The sequence below is a fragment of the Anolis sagrei genome, chromosome 1 (genome assembly GCF_037176765.1).
Source record: "Anolis sagrei isolate rAnoSag1 chromosome 1, rAnoSag1.mat, whole genome shotgun sequence".
Classification (NCBI taxonomy): Eukaryota; Metazoa; Chordata; class Lepidosauria; order Squamata; family Dactyloidae; genus Anolis; species Anolis sagrei.
In genome coordinates this window covers 42682631-42707521 of record NC_090021.1, presented here as the reverse complement: position 1 = coordinate 42707521, position 24891 = coordinate 42682631, and the positions used below count along the sequence as shown (strand labels likewise).

Here is a 24891-nt window from a genome sequence, read left to right as displayed (position 1 = left end):
TTTGGGTATCATCCCCAAGGTCTGTGTTACGTACACATATACAATTATAGGTGTATCATACTCTGAAATAAATAAAAATTAAATAAAATCCATCCAAAATGTTTTGTGTCCCAAACATTTCAGACAAGACATAATAACCTGTGCTATAAAATCTTGACCCATCTAGTGGTTTTTATTTTTGACTTGAGTTCAAAACCTGTTACTCTATCAGACTATCCTAGATGGTTGCAGGTAAAAAATTGTATGTGTTTTTGAGTATGCACCTGTATGAGTTTGTACACAATTCCCAAGTATTGGCTGGCTCCTATTTTATCCTGAATTGAGTTAACCTCAAAATGTTGTTCCTAGGGCCCTTACACATAGCTGAATAAAATCCCACATTTTCTGCTTTGAATTGGAATATATGGCAGTGTGAACTCAGATAACCCTGTTCAAAGCAGATATTGTTGAATTTTCTGCCTTGATATTCTGGGTTATATGGTTGTGCAGAAGGGCCCCTAGAGAAAGGGGACAAGAGGAGAGAGAAATGATTGCCAGTTTCCACATATGCATGGTCCTGATACCACTTTCACTGTTTCAGAAGCTCGCCTTATATTTTGGAGCAGATATTTGGGGGGAATAGAGGACTCTAAGGATAAAGGGAGAGATCAATAAGAGTCATTCCTATCATTCCTTGGGAGCAGGCCCAGTATCATCATTTGAGTGTTGCATTAACACTTTGGAAGACTAGAATTTAAATCCTTGCTCAGCCATGAAAACCCACTGGATTACCTGGGGAAAGTCACATCCTTCAATCTTAGAGGAGAGCTTTGCAAGTTTACTTTGAATAATCTTGCCAAGAAAACCTTATGACAAGGGCCGCCATAAGTCAGGATTGTCTTGAAAGCATATAGTGATAAATTAGGAGCTTTCTGAAGAATTATGGTGCATTTTTTTCTGTAGAGAGAAATGTGAAATTAAAGTCATAATGTCCAGTTCTAGAATAGGTAAACATGAAGCCATGTAAGTTAGGGTGCTCTCAAAGATTGGCAGATGTAATGTTTCTTATTACAGTCCCCACGTTACAGACATCCAACTTTTGTGGGTGGGTGAAAAAGTTTTGCCTCCTGTGTCATTAAAACATTATGAACATATAACAGCAGAAGTTGCTACAGATCATAGCCTGAACTATCCTATACACAAAAATACTGTTCAGCATAGTCACCATCAATTTATACACATTCGCACCATTGTTTAACCCAGACATCAAAACCATTTTGGAAAAATTCAGGGGTTTTCTTCATGACCCATGATTTTAAAGCTGTAAAGAATAAAATTGTAAAACTGGTCCCTTCTGACTTTTGCGTATTTGGACAACCTACGTAGTTTCAGATTTAATGGCTTGAATGATGTTAAAATGGCTTTAAAATCATGGGTCACGAAGCAAGAACCTGAAATTTTCCAAAATGGTTTTGACATCTGGGTTAGACGATGGTTCAAATATGTACAAATGGATAGTGACTATGTTAGATGGTAGTTTCGCGTAGAGGATAGTTCAGGCTATGATCTGTAGCAACTTCTGCTGTTATATGTTCATTCATAATGTTTTTATAATGCAGGAGGCAAAACATTTTTACCTACCCCGCGTACATACAACTCATAGTTAAAAATAGGAGTGAGAGAACAGGAAATGAAAGAAATCTACCCCTCTGAAGGGAAATTTGCTCCTGAAATAGTTTTCATAGGGAAAAGGTGTCTCCACTGAAGATTTATCAGCAATCCTTGTTTCCATAATAAGCAATTTTTTTCAAAATCTAATTATTACAGGGACAAAAAGTGAGGCGAAATCTTCTGAATAGTGGCACAGGCAACAAAACAATCACCACAAGGATATTAACCCTTCCCTATGCTATCCAAAATTAAATTGTGTGTTTGTGAATGTATAGAGAGAGAGAGAGACTGGAGTTACACTTAAAATGTATCTGTTCCAACTTACATACAAATTCAGCTTAGGAACAAATCTATAGAACCTATCTTGTTTGTAACCTGGGGACTATCTATATATATCTTCACTATCCCATGAAAGTTTGATCAGTTATTAAAATAAAATAGTTACTACATTTATAACACAAGTTTGTTTATTAGCTTTTCTATAAGCTATGACATGCTGTCAGTCCTTAGAAAATTGAAAATGTGCAAAGACTGCAATTTTTTCACTATTCAGCAACCAAAGCTACCCTTTTCTTTAGGCATTTATCAACAGAAAGACTCAAAGGTAGACAGATTAATTACCCTAATAGTTAATCAAGGGAAAAGAAAAACACAGAAGGTACAATATCACTAGGTTAAATGAGGTTGGGGAAGTAGAACTGTCCTGAGACTGAAATTTGTCAGTGATTGCTTTGAAGTAAATGCTCATATTTGGTAGTTAAATTTACACCCTGCCTTTCTCCCTACAAGGAATCCAAGACAGTTTTGCTCAGCAAGGTAGCTGAATCAAAATATACAAGACAAGCCGCTCATGTTAAGGGAGGTTTGTTTAATCATTAAAAATAAAAAGCCAGTACACAAGGATCTCTTTCTCTCTCTCATTGGATCTACGTAGTGCTGCGTTGTATGGACAATATGCAATCGCTTTTTAGTAATATGATCCTCTTGTTCTTACGGTGCCAAGGTACTCTTCAATTTTAGCTTTAGGTACAGGAAGCTTCCTGCTCTCCCTAAAACTTCTTATTATTGAATTTGCTGTATGGTAGGCATAATACTTTAAAGTGTCACTTCTTAATACAGTGACCTCACCGGAACACAGTGCTAATCAAGCTAAAAGTCCAAAGGCCAGGTAGCTTGAGAAACACATTAAATGTGGTGAAATAGAATTCTCCTTAAACCTATGAAAAAGACGGGTTGGAAATGGTAATTTACACAAAGGCTGAATTCCAAAATACATTTATTTACCTTAAATGAGGCATGTACAGACTGTAAAATAACAATATCTATGCTCTGTATTTAAGTAAACTCGCTACAATAATGGTTATCATCCTTATGGTTACTCATCTACAAGTCCTGGAAATGCTTTGTACTAATTCCAGTATTTGGCCAGATGAAAAGAAACCCACTTCCTGAATAATCTGCTGACTTGCTCAGAAAATCCCCCCTAATTATTCTCTTATTTCTTGTATAATTGTGATACTGGAGAAACATTATTAGTGCACTGATAAGTGAAAGTATGATTGAATTACAGTAAGGAAACTTTCCTAAAGTCGTATCATGTTTTCAGCTGCAGAAGACCAGAGCTCCGTATCTTTCATATTAAACAGTTAGAGCACTTTTCTCACTTAGAAGTGACTGTTGTCTTCCAAGTCAGTCTGATTTCCTTACACTTTAAATATATTTAGGGTGCTTAAACTTCTTAACAAATCTTACGAGATGAGGAAAATTATGCACCCTGTTTCACATATTGTATCAGCATGAATGGAGGAGTTTTCACTGACTTTGCCCACTTTGATAAACACTTCCATTACCCATTTTACATGGAGGTTGACCAGTCTGAAGTGGGGAGGTGATTTTTGGAGCTCCAGAGAGGTTCAGATAAGCTTGGTTTGAATTTTGCTTTTTACAGAGAATAAAGAGAGGTCCTTCTAGATCAAGCCTGCACAACCTTTAGTCATCCAGGAGTTTTGGACTTTGGCTTCCAGAATCCATGTCCATTGGACAAGCTGGCTTCTGTGAGTTGGAGTTCCAAACACCTGACCAAAAATAAATTTTGGCAACAAGACTTGTTAACATAGCAAGTAACCCGCCCCGCACAAACAATTCTAAGTAAATCTGTGTGGTTTAAATTGCGCCTTACTCTTACTAATGAGGTGGGAGGTAAGAAGTATTGTATCTCATGTAATTCATGTTGACATTCTTGTGTTGCCTGGGCTTGAAAAATGAAGGGTTGTTTTCGTCCTAATGTGGCTGGGAAGGTAGGCAGAATATTTTGAGCTTGCTTTGAAGAGGGAAAAAATACAAAAAAAACCAAAACCCATGAATTATTTTAAACCTGTACTTTAAAAGCTCCATAGGGCATTTGAACCTTACGGAAATAAAAAGTATCACCAGAAATTGTCTCCTTTGAATAAAAAAACAAAGGTGCTAAACTCGTATGTTGGCTTTGTTTTATGCTTCTTTTTGAAAAGATGCAGAGATAAAAAGAAGGTTCTGAATCACTTGCATTAAGGTGTGAACAGCTTTTCTATCATGTGTCTTACAAATATTATTTTATGTGCCCAGTAAAGCTGCTTTCTCTTGTTTGACTTTATTAACTTATTTACAGGAGGGCCCGCAGAGAAAGAAGAGGAAATCTGAAGCAGTAGAAGCAGGTGAACAGTTAGATCTTTTGGCTATTGGTACCGCAGATGGCAGCATTTTATTATACAGCACAATAAAAGGAGAATTACAGAGCAAATTAGTAAGTATTACTTGCATTGTCATTTTTCTGTTGCAACCACAAATTAGACATTTTGTTAGCATATACGGTTAAAATAGCTTGATTGTCCTTGATGTAGAATGGTTAAAGAATTTCCTGTGTATATAAGTATAATCAGTTAATATCTTTTCTTTTTTTCCAGCAGAGAATTCAAGGCATCAAATGTAGAAATGAATTTTGTAATTCTTTGCTATAATACCATAGAAATACTAAATTTCTGTCTCTCTAGAGAAATATAATACAAAAGCAAAAAGAAGCTGCCTTGGGTCCTATGTTGGAAGAGGGACAGGTTAAACAAACAAATAAATGAAATGAAAAAGCATCTTTTTCATTTAATGGGTGTAGAAAATTGAGAGAATATAACCTTCAGAGAAGGTAATGTAGAGTGTATGTAGTTAATGTTTCCTGACACTTTGAATGTAGTAGTAATACGTTTTTTATTCTAGAAAAAGTATTTTTAACTTTGTAAAAGTTTCTCCTGACATTAAGTCTAGTCATGTCCGATTCTGGGGGTGGTACTCATCTCCATTTCTAAGCTGAAGAGCCGGTGTTGTCTGCATGACTGTGTGGAGTGCTGTTACTTCCTGCAGGAGCAGTACCTATTGATCTACTCACACTTGCATGTTTTTGAAGTTGGCTGAAGCTGGGGCTAACAGCGGGAGCTAACCCTGCTTCCCGGATTCGAACCACCAACGTTTTGGTCAGCAAGTTCAGCAACTCAGCAGTTAGTCTCGTTGTGCCACCAGGGGACAGGTTTTGTATTAATTTGTTTAAATAAAAATCAATTAAAGAAAAAAAGGGATGAAGAGGAATGGCCAAGGAACTGAGCATGAGTTGTTCATAATTGAACAATAGAAGTCATTTAGGTTTTTGCTTTTGCTGCACTGTACTCTGGAGGGATTTTTTCCTTTAAAAATCCTCTGGGTAGAAAAAAAATTGCTGCTAATGCAAAAAGAAAAAATTAATAAGAGAATGGCAAAACATCCCACAAAATCCACAATTAGACAAGCAGAAATGCTTAACAAGTCTGTTGACTTTCGCGTTCTCAGGAAATATTTTATCAGGTTAGTGTTACAAACTGAGCTGTGTATGAAGTAGAGAAGTTAAACATGTTGAAAATTTTGGCTTCACGACCACATTAATGCTCCTGTTCCCATGTAAAAGAAAAAAAAATTGTACTGAGTGAGTTGTGTATTATTTTCCGATTCCAGGAAATATCCCAATGTTAAGGATTAAGGAATAATGTAAACCTTTTGTATAACCCAAGGAGAATTCTAGTACCTCCATGAATTATGGTAATATATAGATTTCTTCTTCACTACTTCATGATGTGTCAAAAAAACAAGTAAACAAAAACCACATGGGATTTTTTTGTCCTATTATATTATATAGGGGACTCCCTGTGGCACAGTGGGTTAAACCGTGGAGTTGCTCAACATGCTGACCATGTTGGCAGTTGAAATCCAGGGAGAGGGATGAGTTCCCGCTGTTAGCCCCAACTTCTGCCAAACTTGCAGTTTGAAAACATGCAAAATGCGAGTAGATCAATCGGTACCATTTCTGTGGGAAGGTAACGGTGCTCCATGCAGTCATGCTGGCCACATGACCTTGGAGGCGTCTACGGACAACGCTAGCTCTTCAGCTTAGAAATGGAGATGAGCACAACCCCCCCAGAGTCGGACGCAACTAGACTTAATGCCAAGCGAAAACCTTTACCTTTGATACTATATAGGTTGTGGCAAAAGTTTCTCAGTTAGGAAAATCCTTATGTTTATTAGAACGTTTTAAAATTCTGACTGGTTTTTTTTTTGTTTGTTTTTTTTTGAAAACTAAAATTAAGTAGCAAGTGAGTGAATCTGAATGATGTTCTCAACTGTTCAGGTGCTGCAAAATGCCTACTGTGTAGGTCTAAATCTCAGTTGATTCTACAGCAATACAGTTAAAATGCTCCATATTGATATATGAGAGTTAAGATAATTTCCAAGATGGAAGTTGCAGGCATAGTTACCAATACTTGTACAAGTATCAAATTACACTTAGCAGTGCATACCAGGATAGAGAAGCAGTAGAAACAAACCTCTATCTAGTGAAGCAGTGGAGAGCTCTTGCCCTATCCCTAGCATGTCTGTCCTCACCACCTTTCTTCTCAGGTAATAAATAATGTGTGCTTACATGGAGAGAAGGGCAAGAAAAGATAAGCAGTGAGTGTACTCAGATTCCTTGTTTAATTTAATCTCCTTCCCAAGTGATCGAAGATATCTGTACTTGAACATATGTGCCTGTCTATTTCAGGTTTGTGCAGTAAAGTAATTCTTCTAATTTTTCATGGATTGGAATGAAATAGCATGATCGTTTTACCATTTTGAACTGTAAAGTATCTTAGGGTGCATCCGCACTGTAGAAAGAATGCAGTTTGACACCACTTTAATAGCCATAGCTCATTATTGAGTAATCCTAAGAGTTACTGTTTGGTAAGGCACCAGCACTCTTTTGACAGTGAAAGACTAAAGATATTGTAAAACTACAAGCTGCATTCATTCTACAGTGTAAATGCACCTTTAGTCACACAAAGAAAGCATAGGTTGGTCCACTCCCAAAGTATGATATTGATAATATTGCTGATATTTTCTTTTCATCTAGAGTGGCCATGACAATAAAGTTAACTGTGTACGGTGGCACCAGGACAATGGTTGCTTGTATAGCTGTTCAGATGACAAAAATATCGTGGAATGGAACGTACGGACGTGCAAAGTAAAATGGTGAGCCTGGCTTCATACTTAGGATAGACAGTTGGTGTACTCCATTTTTTTCCACTATTATATCTGGCTTATTTTGGAATTCTGTGTATTTTCACATTCAACACTCGAATACAAAAAGGCAGCCATTGTCCTCCATCCTTTGAAAATGTTTTTAGCTATGTGTCAGATTGCTGTTGAACAGATCATACATAGTTTCTAATTGCTGAACACTGTCCTTTTTTTTTTAAGAGAATCTAAGTACTGTTTGTTTCCGTAGAGGTGCCAGTAATGAAGACTCCAAGACTAGTAGATTATTTATTGTAGTAGATTATTTAATTCAAAGGGAAATGTCAAAAAATTAATACAAGATAATAGATACAGTTGATGGTATGTGAGAAGGGCTGAAACATTAAACTTATATTATGATGCACAAAATATCCCTATTTCATGTCATAAATACAGTCAAGGGAGAAAAGGTGGACTCAAATGTACTTTAATCATGGAAGTTTCAGTGCTGTCCAAACTCTATTACTTAATATTATTATTAAGTAATAGATTAGTAATTATTAAGTATTATTATTAATATTATTACTTAAAATTACTTAATAGAGTTTCGACAGTATTGAAACTGCCTTGCTTAAAGTGCATTTGAGTCTAGCTTTTCTCCTCCGACTGTATTTATGATATGAAATAGGGATATTTTGTGCATCATGATATAAAAGTCATAGCGATAGATAGATAATAGCTGCTTATGATACCTCATATGGTACACGTATATGAAATAAAGTCAGGCATCTCTGCACTGAATAAAACTTCCCCATTGTGTTTATAATTTAGCCACTTGTGTTGTTGTCAAATATTTGTTAAGAGAAATACACTGCTGTGATGATGTCCATCTGGTTTCGCTCACTTCTGATGTGTGGTGAGGACAGTTTCCTCTTGGCTGTCTGAGCAGGCTGGGTAGAAAAATTCATTTTCCTGGTAAGAGTTAGATGGTACTCAGCAGCATAATACCATCTATAATACTCCTGGTAGGAGTTAGATGGTATCCAGAAGTATAATATTTGAGTAGGATGAGCTGGAAAATTAAATGTAACGTTTTGCTGTATGTCATCACTTTTAACATGGAATTGGCAAGAAAGAACAGCTTTCATATTTATGGAGTTTATAGAGTCTTACATTTCTGAAAATGTTTGTGTGTGTAGTTTCAGCCCCAACATGAGTTCTGTAAGAAAACAAAAAAAATGATCAAATAGCAGTTAAAATTGGGAGTGCTCCTGTTGCCAGATGTTTCCACTTTCAGCTGAAGTTGTTACCTGTTTACCCAGGTGTTTTGTTGTTAATTTTCCTAATTGTTAGCTAAGTGAACTACAACTATACATTTTTAATTAATGTTTTAATGGAGTTTATATTTTTATCATTCTACCTTTTAACCTATGTTTATTGTGGGTTACTTCAAAGTTTTTAAAAGTATAGTGGCATATAATTGTTGGAAATAATAAATGTATAAATGAATAAAATTAAAAAGTACTGTCAAATGTAGCAGAAATAGATGGAGTTTGCTCCCACCAGGGTAAGTGATGCAGAATTGAAGTTTACATGGCTGCTGAAATTCTACATGTATTTGTGTTAAATTTAATGTATGAACGTAGCCCATTGATCATACATGGTGAAATATTTTTAATGAAAGAATTCTGTATTTTAACTTAATTTTTCTCCATACCTTTTTGCTCCAATATTCTAAATGTATAAACTCCCAATCTTTACTCCCAATTTCTTAGCAAATGGAAAGGAGATAACAGCAGTGTGAGCTCACTGTGCATCAGTCCTGATGGAAGGATGCTTCTTTCAGCTGGTCGATCTATCAAATTGTGGGACTTGGAGACCAAAGAAGTCTACAGAGTATGTATTTGGTTTTGGTGTAAAGAGGAACAGAGAAAAGTTTGGTTGCTTCATTTCATCCCATTTAATATAATTGAAGGTGACTGCTGGAAAAACTGCTGTGATGATACATGGAAATGTGGTTTCAACTGGCTGACAGTTGAGTGAGGACAAAAAATTCCTTGGCTGTGTCTGAGCACTACCAGCAGCTCATAAAACTTAGACCAAGTTAATGAAAATGCACAAACTACATCTGTTTGTAAAATGTTACTGGTTCTTAAACTAATAAGTTGGATAAGGCATACATCGGGTTATGAACAAGATTTGTTTCTAAGTTGAACTTATATGTAAGTTGGAATCGATACATTTTTAAGTGTAACTCCAGCCATATCTATAGATATAGAAAAACACATACACACATATACATACACACACACACACACACATACTGAGTTTTGGATAGCATAGGCAAGGACTAACACCCTTGTAACATTTGTTTTGCTTTCTGTGCCCCTGTTCAGAAGATTTTACCTCACTTTCTGTCCCTGTGATAATTGGATTTTGAAAGTTTTGGGTTCTGGAAACAAGGACTGGTGATAACACTTCAATGGAGACACCTTTTCCCCCATGATAACTCTTCCAGGAATGGAATTTGCCTCCCAAGGGGGAGATTTATTCTTAGTTCCTATTGTCCCATCCTCTTTCATAACTAGGAATCGTATGTAAGTCATGTTTGTAACCTAGGGAGTGCCTGTATAACAATAAATTAATTTAAATGCTAACATAATACGAGAAATGTGACCTTTCTACATCATTTATCAGTTAGAAATCTGCTTGAGCTTTAAGATCTTGTAAGGAATGTTCAGTATGTCACAAAAGAAACTACATATATAAAACTAAAAAGAAAAAAACACACAACAACCCAGAGTGACCAGCTATCTGTGGTTACTTTTGTTTTGTTAGTTTTACATAGTTTCTTCTGTTACACACTGAAAATTCCTTACAGGATCTTAAAGCTCAAGTTGGCTTATATGAGCAAATACAGTGCAATCCTCTTATCCATGGATTCAAAAAAATATCCTCCCCTAGCCCCACCTCAAACTGCTTGTGGGCCTCTGTAGATCATGCAATGCGATTCCTTTCAGTTCTGCCAGTCCAAGTATAGTCAGAATATAGGCTTTGCTATGAACTATGGTTTTAGGTATCCACAGGGAAGAGGGGGGACCCTGATCCTTTTGCAGTAGACAGTGAAACTGTTACACTCAATGCCAGGCTATGTATTGCTGTAAGTGGTACTGTGACAAGCCAATAGAGAACATTGAGTAACATCCCGTTGCACCAATTGCTGTTTCGTGTCGACTCCACAAATTCACAGCCTCGGTCTCCCAACAGCTGATGTTTGGAAGCCGTTGAGAGACTGAGGTTGTGAGTAGCTTGCTGAGCTTTTCAACAGGATCATCACTGAGGGCAGGACGCTGGACATCTGACAGACTAGTGTGACTGTGCCCATCTGGAAGGGGAAAGGAGATATTTGCTAACTGCTCCTTGTATAGACCAATCGCTTGCTCTGTCATACTGTGAAGATCTTCAAGCGCATTCTAGATTTGAGGCATATTGTCATGATGACATCAAATTGGTGTGGCTTTGTAAAGGAGTGTGGGACCATCGACACCATTCATGCCACCTGACTTTTGATCGAAAAACATTAGGAGAAGAACTGTAACATCCACTCTGCACTTTTAGATGTCAAGAAGACATTTGACTGGGTTCCACATGATCTTATATGGATGGCATTGAGAACACAAAGAGTACCGGAATAATACATACGATGGACAAAAATGCTGTATGCAAATGCAACAAGTGTAGTAAGGTGCATGGCAGAAATCAGCAAGCCCTTCCCTGTATGAGTCTGGGTCCATCAAGGATCAACTCTGCATGGATGCAATCACCAGAGACATACAGAAATTGCATCCTTGAATGCTACTGTATGCTAACAATGTTATATTAGCTGCCAAATTGTGGATAGAGTTGCAGACTCAAGTGCAAGTGTGGAAAAATCATCTGCAATATTTCAGACAACGGCTCAACTTCTCAAAAATTGAGTAATGGACTGTGGACCAATGTTAGAGGTTGGCTCCATCAATATCAGTGGCACTGACCTCAGCAAAGTGACCAGCTTTAAATATCTTGGTGATGTACTGTCATATGCTCATGGGTGTGTAAATACCGCATGAATGGAGAGCAATGACAGGTGTAATGTGTGATAAGAAGATCGCAATCAGCCTAAAATTGAAAATCTACAGGACAGTGGTGAAACTGGTTGCTCAATACACCACTGAATGCTGGCCAACCACTATGGCCATTGAGCAAACTACACACACTATAGAAATATGGATGCTCAGGTGGTAAATGGATGTTACCCTGAAGGACAGGATTCCATACAGTGTGCTCTATCTTCAGAGTTGTTCCGATCCCCAAGAAAGTGAAGGAATCTCACCTGAGATGGTTTGGACATGTCGAATGAAGTGATGAGGGTTCCGTGGCTAAAATCGTGCTGAATATGGAAGTTGCAGATGCCAGGCCATGTGACAGACCTAAAACACACTGGCTTGACCATTTGAAACGTGATATGGCTGAAGCAAGACTCACAACTAGAGACATGATAGATACGAACAAGTGGAGAACAAAAAGCAAACTACTGGACCCTGTGAACTCGTGGGACAAACACTAGGAAGACGAAGAATGCAATTGTTGCTCTGTTTTTCCCCTGTTGTTGATCACGTGAACTGGGGATAAATGTGTACAAATGCAGTCCCTCTGATTACATAGAAATTGCTAGATGTTTTTCTCTATCTTAAGGTGTACTAACACATTATTAGAAAGAACCAATTTCTAGTATATGTCCTGTTCCTCTCAGAAGCCTGTCTTATTCAACCTGTTCATGTTACATTCCTTGAACTCTCAGGAATGATTAATGGGCTGGAGTAATATAAAATAACATCACTGTGAGAGCTGAATCTAATCTACTGAAAAGATTTCTTAAAATGATTTGTTCGGCCTCACATATGGAATTGCAGCCCTCTTCTTTTGATAGAAAATTCATTATCAATTTATTTCTTCATTCATCTCAAAGACAGAAGTTCGACTTCCAACTGCAGGTTAAAAGCTTATTGCTTTTGGATTTAAAAGTGGTTTTCTTTAATACTTCTTTCTTTCATTCCTGAGCTTTTCTCCCTTCCTTCCTAAAATTTCTTGGCAAGAAAGTCATTAATATTGTTAGAATCTATTTCTAAGTAAATGTGTTTGAATAGAGTTGTTAATTGGAGCTTTTGGTTTCAATTTTTTTTTACTGTGAGTTGAGCATTGCAGTGTCACTATATTAGTTGACTTGATCAATCTTAAAAATGAAATTCCTTCTTTAGCATTTCACAGGACATGCTACAGCAGTTTCAACGCTTATGTTCATCACAGAACGGCCTCTGAATGAAAACCAGCCCTTTGATGGAATTACAGGGCTCTATTTCTTATCTGGAGCAGTGCATGACCGGTTACTCAGTGTGTGGTATGTATTTTTTCTCCTGGCTCTAGTAATCAGTTCGTAATAAAGAAAGAAAGTGTTCTGTCGAATAGGTATAATATGAAATGAGCCTTTTGCTCTTTGGAACTTCAGTATAGAAATACATTTCCACTGCTGCCTGTGTGTATGCTCCATGTATTACATTGCAGAGTGCTCCTTTTATTTTTCATATCAAGTGCAATTTTCTTAAGAAATGTGTTTTCCGTGAAATAGGTATATTAGTACATTCTGTTTTGAATTGTTCTGTTTTATATCAAGGCAGGTGAGATCAGACAGGAAAGAAAAGAACGCCGTGATGAATTTCACAGTAACAGATGAACCAATTCATATTGATGTGACGATATCAGAAAGCAAAGAGGAGGTAAGGAGCATAGCTGATGTTGGGACTTTATAGGAAGCAGGTTTGCTTAGATCTCATCTGTTTGATGTAATCATCAGAGTAAATGCATAAAGTCAGTAGTTAAAAAGAATCTGGTTTGAAAGGCAAGTTGGGCTTTGGTACAAACGAACACCTCCAAAGTGTAAACATGTATTTAAAATGAATTAGGTTTTCTCAGGCATATCCAGTAAAGGATTTGCATTTTATGTAAAACTACCATATGTTATACAATTTTTGTTCTTAGCTTATAAATGTCATTTCCTGATTGGTTCTGTGATAAAAACATGGAAAAAGTGTATTAAACTGCAAAAACTCTGTTTTTGCGGAACATCGTGCACATTTTGCTATAGTTTTTGAGTGAATATCTCATAAGAGTCTCAACCAATTCAGCATAGTTTGTGGCAGCCACATAAATAAAGTTTCTGGCGTATAACAACTTTCAAAGTAAGTACCTCACAATTAAACATGAAATAACACTTTTCAACTCAGGAACAGATTTTTTTCCAAATTTGTTACAGAGCGTAATGTTATAATTTTATGTAGCAAACACTGCTATTTTAGTTTTGTTTATACATTGTTTTGCTTTATTATGTAAGTTTATTTGATTGTTGTAAGCCATTTTGAGTCATTACATGGTGTAGGAAGCTAGGATATGACTCCTCAAATAAATAAAAACTACGAGGCCCATTTGTTCCTCTGTTTACCTAAGCTCTGCAGTGTGTTTTTAGGACATTAATATTTTGAATCAAAACAGACAATGTGTAAGAACCTCCAAATCTTGCTTTGAAAAGTTCTGAATATCTTTGTAACTATTCTGAATCAGTTTGCTTAACAGTAAGCACATTTTTTTTTTAGACGGGTTTATTTCATAATTAGCTATGCATGTATTTGTAGTTCTAGAATTTAGATTACTTTGCTTAGTAAATCCCAAAACAAGTATTCTCTTTGTATGCACAATTCCTTTAACAATTGGGCCTTGTGTTATAAAATGAACATTTCAGAATGAGAATCATGATATGAATTGATCTGTCTGGCTTCTTAAATAATTAAAATAACTTATTTTTAGTTGTGTTGACTTTGCTAAATATCCAGATTATTAATTAAATTGTACTTTGCCTCAGGAGCCCTAGTGAGCTTATAGGTAATGAACAAATGTCTTAAATATGTAATGTAATCTAATGTAATGTAATTATATTGGTCTTCAGAACTGAATGTAAGTTCATTCTTTTCAGCCAGTGAAACTCGCAGTTGTATGCAGAGATGGGCAGTTGCATGTATTTGAGCAGGTTTTAAATGGGTAAGTTGATATTTAAATACATTTTGCTTTGGATTCTGTGTCTCCAGAGTCTATAGATGTAAAGTGAGGCAAATCTCAGTTGGAATGAGTTATTGGTAGTATTTGAAACACTGTAAACAGCCGCGGTAGTTGTAAAATGATGAAAATACAGCCAGTCCCTGAGTTACAAACACCTGACTTACAAAGGACCCATAGTTAAGAATGTGGGTGAAACAACAGGAAGTGAGAGAAATCTACCCCAGGAAAGGAAATTCACTCCTTGGAGAGCCCCTGGTGGTGTAGTGGGTTCAATCCTTATGCTGGCAGGACTGAAGACCGACAGGTCACAGGTTCGAATCCAGGGAGAGCGCAGATGAGCTCCCTCTATCAGCTCCAGCTTCCCATACAGGGACATGAGAGAAGCTTCCCACAAGGATGGTAAAACATAAAAAAAAAAAAAAACCATCCTAGCATCCCCTGGGCAACATCCTTTCAGATGCCCAATTCTCACACCAGAAGCGATTTGCAGTCTCTGAACTTGCTCTTGATACGAAAAAAGTGGGGAAAAGGTATCTCAATTGAATAATAATAATAATATAATTTTATTTCTTAGCCGCCTCTCCTTATGACTCGAGACAGGTTACAGCATTGCTAAAACACATAGTCAGCTTTATCACCAATCCTTGTTTCCACATTAATTTTTTAAAAGCCAATTATCACAGGGACAAAAAGTGAGGTGAAACCTTTCAAGCAGGGGAACAGACAACAAACACCACAGGTGTTAACCCTTCCCTATGCTATCCAAAGCAGGCATGCATACACACACACATATATATGTAGTGTTACACTTAAAAATGTACCTGTTCCTAGTTATATACAAATTCAGTTTAAGAACAAACCTACAGAATTTACCTCGTTCATAACTTGGGGACTGTATAAATCAGAGATTATAAGGAGACTTTTAAATTACGCAGGAAAGTGTGTAAAATGTAAATATTTCACAGTTCATATGTTCTTTGTCGTCTTTCTCCTTTGCAGATATTGCAAAAAACCATTGACATCGAAATGCACAATCCAGATAGCCACACCTGGAGATAGTAGTGATTCCACGCCAAAACCAGTCCCTATTTTAGCAGCGGCATTTTGTCCAGATAAGGCATCATTGCTCCTTGTCTATGGCAACTCCTTACAGCCTGTTCTTGAGAGAGTGGTATGTCTCACCTTTTTGAAGCTCAAAGTCGAATGATCAAATAAACACATTAAAAATGAAGAAGCTATGGTTATGTGCTATGCTTTATCACATAATCTTTGTGATATTTTAATTAACCTTAAATGTATTTTGCTTTAAAGCTTTGCCTTTGTAATTTGATTGGAACCACAAAATTGCAGATTCAATTTATGTAGGAACCAGCTACCTGCAATTTCAGAATCATACTTGGTTAGGATTAGTTAACAATTTGAACCTTTTTATCAAGAGGTTCAAATTGTTAACTAGGACATTAAGATCATCTGGGGAGGCCCTGCTCTCGGTCCCGCCTGCATCACAGGTGTGCCTGGCGGGGACGAGAGACAAGGCCTTCTCAGTGGTGGCCCCTTGGCTGTGGAACGCCCTTCCTACAGATATCAAATCAGCCCCCTCCCTGTTGGCATTTCGGAGCAAAGTGAAGACCTGGCTGTTCGAACAAGCATTCAATTAAGCAGTTTAATTAAATATAGGAATACGATATAATGGATGATGAGATTGGATTCTGATTTTACTGATGAGACGCTAATGAATGTTATATTGATGTTTAATCGTTGATGATGCTACTATTTTTAACTGTCCCATATTTGTTTTGCATTGAATTTTGCTGTTGTTAATCGCTTTGAGTCGCCTGAGGGCTGAGAAAAGCGGTATATAAATGAAGTAAATAAATAAATAAGAATATGATTATGATGATGATGATGATGATTATTATTATTATTATGGATGGCCATCTGTTGGGGGTGCTTTGAATGCAATAGTCCTGCTTCTTGGCAGGGGGTTGGACTGGATGGCCCATGAGGTCTCTTCCAACTCTATGATTCTATTCTATGATTATTATTCTTCTCTGCTTTATCTCCCCTGAAGGGGACTTAGCAGCTTAACAAGAAAGCATCAGCATACCCATTTAAAATATACAGCCATTAAAACAGGATTAAATATAAATAGTATTAAAATTTCCCAGTTAAAAACCAGTTACAGCCAAAAATGACTTGAGGATTCTGACTTGTGAAGGCATTAATGTTTCTAATCTTTCCCCTCTATCCTTGTTTTAGTCTTTGAATAGTTCAGAACCACAGATGTGCTTAGTAAGAGACATTCAGAAGACTCTGACACTTAAAACAGAAATGGCTGTCACAAAGGTGAGATTTGAAATATGTCTTTAATTTCTATGTTTTAGTGATTATTTTTTAAAAGAAAACTATGATGGTGTTTGTAAAAGTATCAAAACAATACTGGGTATATGGTGGCATAACAGGATGCCTTTTAAAGTACCACTTGAGTTGCATTTTATTAAGTGGAATCATTACAGTACCCAGCACACATTTTGGTGCCTCAAATGTTAGTCCTGTTCCTGTTATATTTGACCTGCTGATTCCAAAAATGGCACCAAGTTTCCCCTCAGCTCCAGTTTTTTAGATACAGAACATATGCTATCAAGCAGTCGCCATCATTTCATCCATAGATAACCATGATAACGTATCTATGAAATTAGAGCTGGTGCAAGAAAGGGCAGCATGGCAACAGTCAGCAGTTAATCTGTGACTTGTTAGCAAATTATTCCAAAAATATAACATTTAAGGTTGCCACATTTGCAATCGCAGCCCAAAAATTCCGTGCTAAATTAGTAAAGTCCACAGCGGAGGCTAGAAATGGAAACTGAAATGGAGATAATTTGGGATGATACAAATCAGACAGTTGTTGTTTGTTATTGTTATTATATTACTGCTACTATAATTTTTAAAAGCCAGTATATGGAATAAGTGTTCATGCTTATATTGGAAAGTGCTTATTGTTCTTATATTGGAAAGTGCTTATTGTACTTTAAAGGTTGTATATTATTTATTGTCTTATGGCTGGTACAATAAACCATTCATTCAGACATCCTTGCTCAGAGATTGAGGGAAATGTATGGATCCCTTGGGTATGCTATGATGACTTTCATCCTGGTTTCGCTTATTGCTGAATTCCATTGATGACAACACGTTCTCTTGGCTGTCTGAGCATGCCTAGCAGGTGGAAGCAATTCATATATCTCATATAGGTTATCTCTCTCTTTTCTATCAGCTTTTGTAAGTGGCATCTAAAAAAATGCCCACCAAAAGACTTAGACTCATTGTAAGTAGGATAGTTTCTTCAAAGCACACAATGAGTCGAATTAAAGTTGTAATCCTATGTATCCTTAGGAGTAAGGCCCTTTGAAATCAGCGTGTCTTACATCTAAGTTGATATACATTGACCTGCAACAGTAATTTCAAGTCACGTATCAGGAATAATTTATGGTTGCTACTGGGTGACTTGAAGATACATACACACACAGATTACAGGTGATGCCACTGGGTCAGTTAAAAATTCTGTGTTGTATCTCTATTGTATTGTACACAAAATTTTATATTTGCATTCTTCAGAAAATTTATAACATTACTATATAATCTATTGCTTACAATAAATTATATAGTAGTAGTAGTAGTAGTATTACTATAATAATAATACATTTTATGTGATGCCCACCTCTTTTAACAGATCGAGGCGGGGTATGACAAAGTCAAAACACATCAACATAAAATGCAGACAATAAAATACATGTATCAGATTACACCATTATAAATAATTGGTGTTAAACTAAAGATACCACCCCTGAAAACCTTTAGTAAAAAGATTTCCCCCCTTATTTTGTGGAGCCTTTATTGGAAAAATAGTGGATAAATCAAATATATGGGATGGCAGTTGTACTTGGACATATGGTGATGCATTTTTCCTTTTCTTTTTTTAATTAGGTAAAGACTCCTATCATCAGTTCAGAAGTCAAAACATTAGTGCCTGGAATTCCTGGACATAGTGCAGCTGTCCAAGCTACATCTTTCAGGAAAAAAATGGAAACAAAACGGAAACCAGGTGGTAAAGAGGTAAATTGGCCGATGTACCTGTGCTCAATCTTTATTCAGACTCACACCGAAAGCTGCCTTATACTTAAAGAGATCACACATTTGTCCATTCCAGCAGGCGATGGTTCTCCAGAGTTTCAAGCAGCATTCTTTCCTAGTCATTATCTGGAAATTTCTGGCTAGCCTCTTATCCAAGTTAACCTGCCCCTCCTTAGTATCTTGAAATCAGAAGATATTGGATTGTTCAGGGTGATACTGTGGTATGTCACGCCCTTCCTTACAATGTACCTTGGAAATTTTTATTTTAGTTTTCTTCTTAGAGCATTTCATTTTGAATCATATTTTGGAAAACCCTTAATAAAGATACATATTATGGACAAGCTTTTTTTGAAATGAAATTTACTTGTACCCTGACAGTTTTTGGCAGTATTCAATTTTAGGAAATTTTCTCAGGCATGTTCTAATCTCACATGGTGTAACTGAAGTGCACTATGCCTGGCAAGTACTGTGTTTCAATAGAGTATATAATGAATAACATTTCCTTTGATAACTGGCAAATAGAGGGAGAAAACGTGGAGGCAGTGACAGACTTTGTATTTCTAGGCATGAAGATTACTGCAGATGCAGACTGCAGCCAGGAAATCATAAGACGTTTACTTCTTAGGAGGAGAGCAATGACCAATCTTGATAAAATAGTGAAGAGTAGAGACATCACACTGGCATTGAGTATCTACATAGTTAAAGCAATGGTATTTCCCATAGTAACCTATGGATGTGAGAGCTGGCTGAGCAAAGGAAGATAGATGCTTTTGAACTGTGGTGTTCGAGGAAAATCCTGAGAGTGGACTGCAAGAAAATCAAACCAGTCCATACACCAGGAAATAATGCCCGACTTCTCACTGAAGGAAATGATATTAGAGGCAAAAATGAAGTATGAAGCAATTCTTCATGCATACAGCCATAGTGCTATAAAGCAGTCATTTGGTACTTTGATGGGAGATAGCAAAAATTTTATGTATTTCCTTGTGCTATTTAAATAAGGATCACTTTATATATATCTCTATATATAGGAGAGCATTGAAGACCGCCTTGGTGCAATGGATATTGATGGGATGAAAGTGAAACAGTCATCAGGAGAGCTTCCTCAGATTGACAATTTTGCAGTGCTTTTGGTCCAAGGCTTGGAAAGCAATGATGCTGAAATTTTAAACGTAAGTATTAACAATACTACGGTTGTTAAAAAAAACTCCCTGTTGTATCTTGGTCATCAGTCAGTATAAGATCAGCATCCTTTATCCAGAATTCAAAAATCTGTAATTGTCCTCATTCGTGGCTTTCTGATGGTTCAAGGTAGACAAAATGTCCCATGCAAAGAATTATTAAAAATATTATGTACAAAATTACCTTGAAGCTTTGTGTATAAAATGTATATAAAATATCAGTGAATTTCATATTTAGACTTGGATCGCATGTTCAAAATAGCTCCCTATTTATGTATATGCAAATAAAATCCAAGACTTACTATGTTTATGTTTATTTAAGCCCCGCTTTTTTCTTTCCACAAGGATACTCAAAGTGGCTTACATTAAAGGCATTTCAATACAATTTAAAATCTAGCAATATACAAACATTAAAACAGATTTAAATATCATTGGTATAAAAATTCAATTACAAATCTAAAAAAAAAAATTAAAACTTTTTTAAAAAAATCTCATAATGGTTATGGCTTCAGTTTACTTTTATTGAGCTGATGCTGACAGCTAACAACATGTCTTGGTCCATTAGTTGGCTCCCAAGCATTTCAGATAAGGGATGCTCAACCAATATTGGGGTATGTGTGTTGCTTACAATATATTGTAATACCGTGGTAAATAAATTAATAAATATAATTTTATTTGTTACCTGCCTCTCCTCATGGCTCCAGGCAAGGTACAACACAGTCAAAACACAAAATACATACAACAAAATACATATATCAAAAAACACCACTATAAAATTTGGGGTGTGAGGCACATTTCTACCACATTTGTGCCTCCTGGTCAAATTTAGGCTCAGAAAATACCTTTTTTAGGTTCAGAAAAGATCTTTTCTCAAAAAGAGAAAATGGTTTTGGTGAGTATTGTTTTGATTGAGTTTTAATGTTGCTGTTTTATAATCTTAATGTTTTATTGAATTGTTTTTTATCTGGATTGTTGTATTTAACTATGTATTTATTTTAATTGTGTTTTTACTTCAATGAATTATTTTGTATTTGTGTCTGTGTGTGTTTTGTCCCATATGTAAGCCACCCCAAGTCCCTTCAGGGAGATGGTGGCAAGGTGTAAGAATAAAATGGTTGTTGTTGTTGTTGTTGTAAACAGGACATTACTTTTGCTCCCTTCCTGTTGTGAAAACATGCCTTTCCTGGGCTTAAAACCGTTGTCAGGGGGCAGTTTTTAAGTTTCTGTTTTTTTGGAGTAGGTGCGGTAAAGATGTTCAGACCTCCGAGCTGTGCTTCAGGGCTAATGTGTCAGGGAATGCGTGATGTCCAAAATTGGAAATGTGATTTAGAGGAATCCATCCTGGCTGTAGTAAGACATACCTGTTTGTCAGTTTTGTCACATTGTCTTACTGTTGGCTGTAAACTGCCTTTCCTGTGTAGTTTTGGCAGCTGGAAGTAAGACTTTTGTAGATGAATTAAGAATCTCAAGTTCCTAAAAATGGAAATCCAAAGCTGGCATGACAGCTGAGAGACTTTTGAACATTCTTGCCAAATTTCTCCTGTGGCATCTCCACTGTTTAGCAGCCAGTAGGTGCTAAGTACTTCAAGGTCATACAGATGTACAAGAAAAAGGTGGGAGTAGTTCAGGTTGAGTATCCCTTATCTGTAATGCTTGGGAGCAGAAGGATTGTAGATTTGGAATTTTTATTTTATTGTGGGATAACAATTTTGTATGTATGTGCATAATGAAATCTTTTGAAGATAGAACCTAAGTTAATTTATATTTCATATACACCTTACATATGCAGCCTGAAAACAACTTTTAACAATATTTTTAAATGATTTTGTGCTTCCAACGAAGTTTCACTATAGTGACAATCTCGGCCACCCATGTGGACAGTTCTGGAATTTAGAATGTTTTGAATTTCAGAAGTCAGTAGTGACTTACAAGTAATGTAGAGTAGGAGTTTTCTTCATCAGCCATCTCCGGCATGTAGTCTATATCTAGTTGCAAAGAGTATCCTTGTAATATGAACCTGATGAAGTAAATTCTTCCAAGATGAATGGAACTAGCTCAGATGTATTTGCATAGGTTGCCTCTGCAGGTGAAGACTGATCAAATATGTCAGTCATATTTGTTAAAGAGTCTTTGCTTCAGTGATGACATTATTTCTTGACAGCATGGCATTATGGACATCTACTTCAAATGCAAACACAATCTCGTTACTGACTTGATCTTCACAAAGGGCTGAAATGAATGAGGAGTTGTTTTTTCCCAGATGCATTTTGTTAATACCTTCATAGCCAAATGTTTTGATATTGTTGAAGGCAAGTTTTGTAGTCTGGAAAAAGCACATTTAAGAATGAATGTTGATACAGTTCTTGTACCGTATGGAGTTCTCTATAAAAACAAGAAGTGTAGGCAAATAAAAAGCTAATGCAAACAACAGTTTGTAAGTGCATATATGCCTCTTTTTACTTAATAGCTACCTGTCTACAGATTTCCTGTAACTTACTATTTGCAAACTGAAGCTGATACAGTCACCATTTGTATTCATGGCATCAAGCTGAAATACTATTATTTATTTACTTACTTACTTCACTTGTATACTGCTTTTCTCCTCCCCTCCCCAAGCGGGGGTCTCAAAGCTGTTTCGAACATAATTATGGCAAAATTTAATGCCTTCCATACAGAAACCTAACATAACATTAATAACATACCATTATCAGTTAAATCATAAAACACAACATCATTTAACATTAAAACAGGGAATTAAAAACATATAAATATAAACATTAAAATCACACATTCCAACAATTGTAGTCCAGGCTGTTTCAAATATCATATTGCACATAATCCCAGATCATTCCTTGTACTGCTTACTGCCCAAAGGCTTGGTCTCACAGCCAAGTTTTTAGTTTTCTTCTGAAGGCCAGGAGGTAGGGTGCTGATCTAATTTCATTGGGGAGGGAGATCCATCGCCGAGGAGCCACCACTGAGAAGGCTCTGTCTCGTCCCCACCAATCGCACTTGCGAGAGAGGTGGAACCAAGAGCAGGGCTTACCCATATGATCTTAATTTCTGAGATGGTTCATAGAGGGAGATATGTTCGGATAGGTAAGCTGGGCCAGAAACGTTTATACTAGAATATAACAACCGTATATACTTGAGTATAAAAACTTGGTGTATAAAAACCGGAACATACACCCACATGTGGTGGAAATGTGAAAAAATGGAAAAGTTCCATAAAATAATTAAGAAGGAAATGGAGGAGCTATTGGGAATAAATATAGAACAACACTCAAATTTTCACTCAGAAAATGGAAAGGGGATTTAAAGAACGGGAGGAAATAATAAAACACATGATGGATGTAATTAAAGCCTCAGTCGCCGTAGGCTGGAAGGACCACAAAAAATGGGATATAAAAACTTGGTATAAATATTTGTCTGACTACCTACTTATTCCAAGATTATATTAGTGAAAGGAAAAGTTATTATAGGACGGGCAAAATCAGAAGAACCTGGGAAGCAAAATGAAAGGGTCTCATTTCCAGAATAAAGGGGAAAGATAGATATAAGGAGTTAAATAAGACTATCCTCATGATTGTACAATTGTAATAAGTATAGCAAGAGTAGTAAACCGTTCCAGGAGGGGATTACAAATGCAATAAAAGGATGCTATGTCGCTTCAAAAAAAAATTATGTTCTCATTGTATGTTCTCATTTTGTTGAGCAGAGTTTTTTGGAACAAGTAGAAGTGATGGATATAATTTGGAGAATTAGATTATCCTGTGATAATTTTGTAGTCATTTCTTGAGTCTTTTATTGAAAACTTTCGTTATTACATATAATGTGGTCATGCACATTAACTGTATTTGAAACAATCATGTCATGGCTTAACGACTGTGTGCAAGAATTTTGTCTGTGTGCTCTTCCTCTTTCATTACATCGCAGTAATATAGGATCTATTGACTGAATAGTTGTTTACCATTTAATCCCTGACAAAGAACTGTGCTTATCAAGATTGGTCTAAAACAGGGGAATAAAGTTCTAGATTATCAACAAACAAACACTTGAGTATAAGCTGACCTGAATATAAGCAAAGGTACCTAATTTTACCACAAAAAATGGGAAAACATACTGACTGCAGTATAAACTTAGGGTGGGAAATGCAGCAACTACTGGTAAATTTTAGAATAAAAATAGACACCAATAGAATTACATTAATTGAGGCATCAGTAGGTTAAATGCTTTTGAATATTTACATAAAATTGTAATTTAAGTTAAGACTGTCCAACTCTGATTAAACTATTATTCTAACCTTCTTCAAAGTAAATGTGCTTACGTATTCCTCCAATAAAAATAGAGTGAAATAATAAATGTAATAATAATAATAGAGTAAAATAATGAAAATTTAATATTAGTAATAATAGAGTAAAATAATGCATGTAATAATAATAGTAGTAGAAGTACAGTTAAATAATAAATGTAATAATAACAATAATAAAGAAAAATAATACATGTAATAATAGTAAATAGAGTAAAATAATAAATTAAATGTTAACAATAATCATAATAACAGAGTAAAATAATAAATAACCTTGACTCGAGTATAAGCCGAGGGGGGCTTTTTCAGCCTTAAAATAGGGCCGATAAACTCGGCTTGCACTCGACTATATATGGTATACTTAAAAAGCACTTTTTTGAAAATATAGCAGGTCCTCTGCATTTGCTGGATTCCAAGGCGCAAAATAACCACAAGTAGAAAAACAAGGTCATCTGTTGTTCTTCTTGGATGAGTAGGGCTTAAACTCTGGGGTTAACAAGTGAATTGCAACAAATTCTGGGATCAGCAAGTGAATTGATGCCAGGCATTTTGGTGCTATTTCTAAAGCTGGTGATGTGTTCCTTTTCTCAATTTTTAACAGAAAGTGCTTCAGACCAGGAAGGATGCAGTAATAAAGAAAACAGTAGCCCGAATGCCTGTGCATGCTGTCATTCCACTGCTACATGAGGTAAGAGATACTGCATTGCCTCCTATAGTACCAACTGTAAACTAGGTTCTTCATTCAAGTAAATCAGATACAAATTATGTAATAAACAAGAGCGGTATCCTGTCATTCCCTTCATTTGAAATGGGTTTGATTTGATGATCTTGGGTTGTTACTAAGTTGAAAATTTGCTTGGTATTCAAATTGGAATTGTTTGATCATGTATATTACTATTATTGTTATTTTCCCAGACTGAGATACAAAGTGGC

The 24891-nt window shown here is 36.2% G+C and overlaps 1 protein-coding gene and 3 non-coding genes across 4 annotated transcripts in view; all 4 read left to right on the top strand.

Annotated features, from left to right (window-relative positions):
• The window catches only part of WDR43 (WD repeat domain 43), a 43884-nt gene that overhangs the window by 2198 nt on the left and 16795 nt on the right, over positions 1-24891 (top strand). Inside the window, exons 2-12 of the mRNA XM_060754123.2 lie at positions 4298-4432; positions 7091-7209; positions 8970-9090; positions 12492-12631; positions 12905-13007; positions 14258-14322; positions 15340-15511; positions 16600-16686; positions 18322-18450; positions 19500-19640; positions 24560-24646. Coding sequence (XP_060610106.2) covers positions 4298-4432; positions 7091-7209; positions 8970-9090; positions 12492-12631; positions 12905-13007; positions 14258-14322; positions 15340-15511; positions 16600-16686; positions 18322-18450; positions 19500-19640; positions 24560-24646 — 1299 coding nt within the window. The remainder of the gene's footprint in view (positions 1-4297; positions 4433-7090; positions 7210-8969; positions 9091-12491; positions 12632-12904; positions 13008-14257; positions 14323-15339; positions 15512-16599; positions 16687-18321; positions 18451-19499; positions 19641-24559; positions 24647-24891) is intronic.
• LOC132762257 (small nucleolar RNA SNORD53/SNORD92) lies at positions 8066-8143 on the top strand. Its single transcript, XR_009630143.2, has one exon. It is a non-coding gene; the product is annotated as a small nucleolar RNA SNORD53/SNORD92 (small nucleolar RNA).
• Positions 9186-9269, top strand: LOC132762259 (small nucleolar RNA SNORD53/SNORD92). The gene has a single exon (XR_009630145.1). It is a non-coding gene; the product is annotated as a small nucleolar RNA SNORD53/SNORD92 (small nucleolar RNA).
• Positions 17471-17551, top strand: LOC132762258 (small nucleolar RNA SNORD53/SNORD92). Its single transcript, XR_009630144.1, has one exon. It is a non-coding gene; the product is annotated as a small nucleolar RNA SNORD53/SNORD92 (small nucleolar RNA).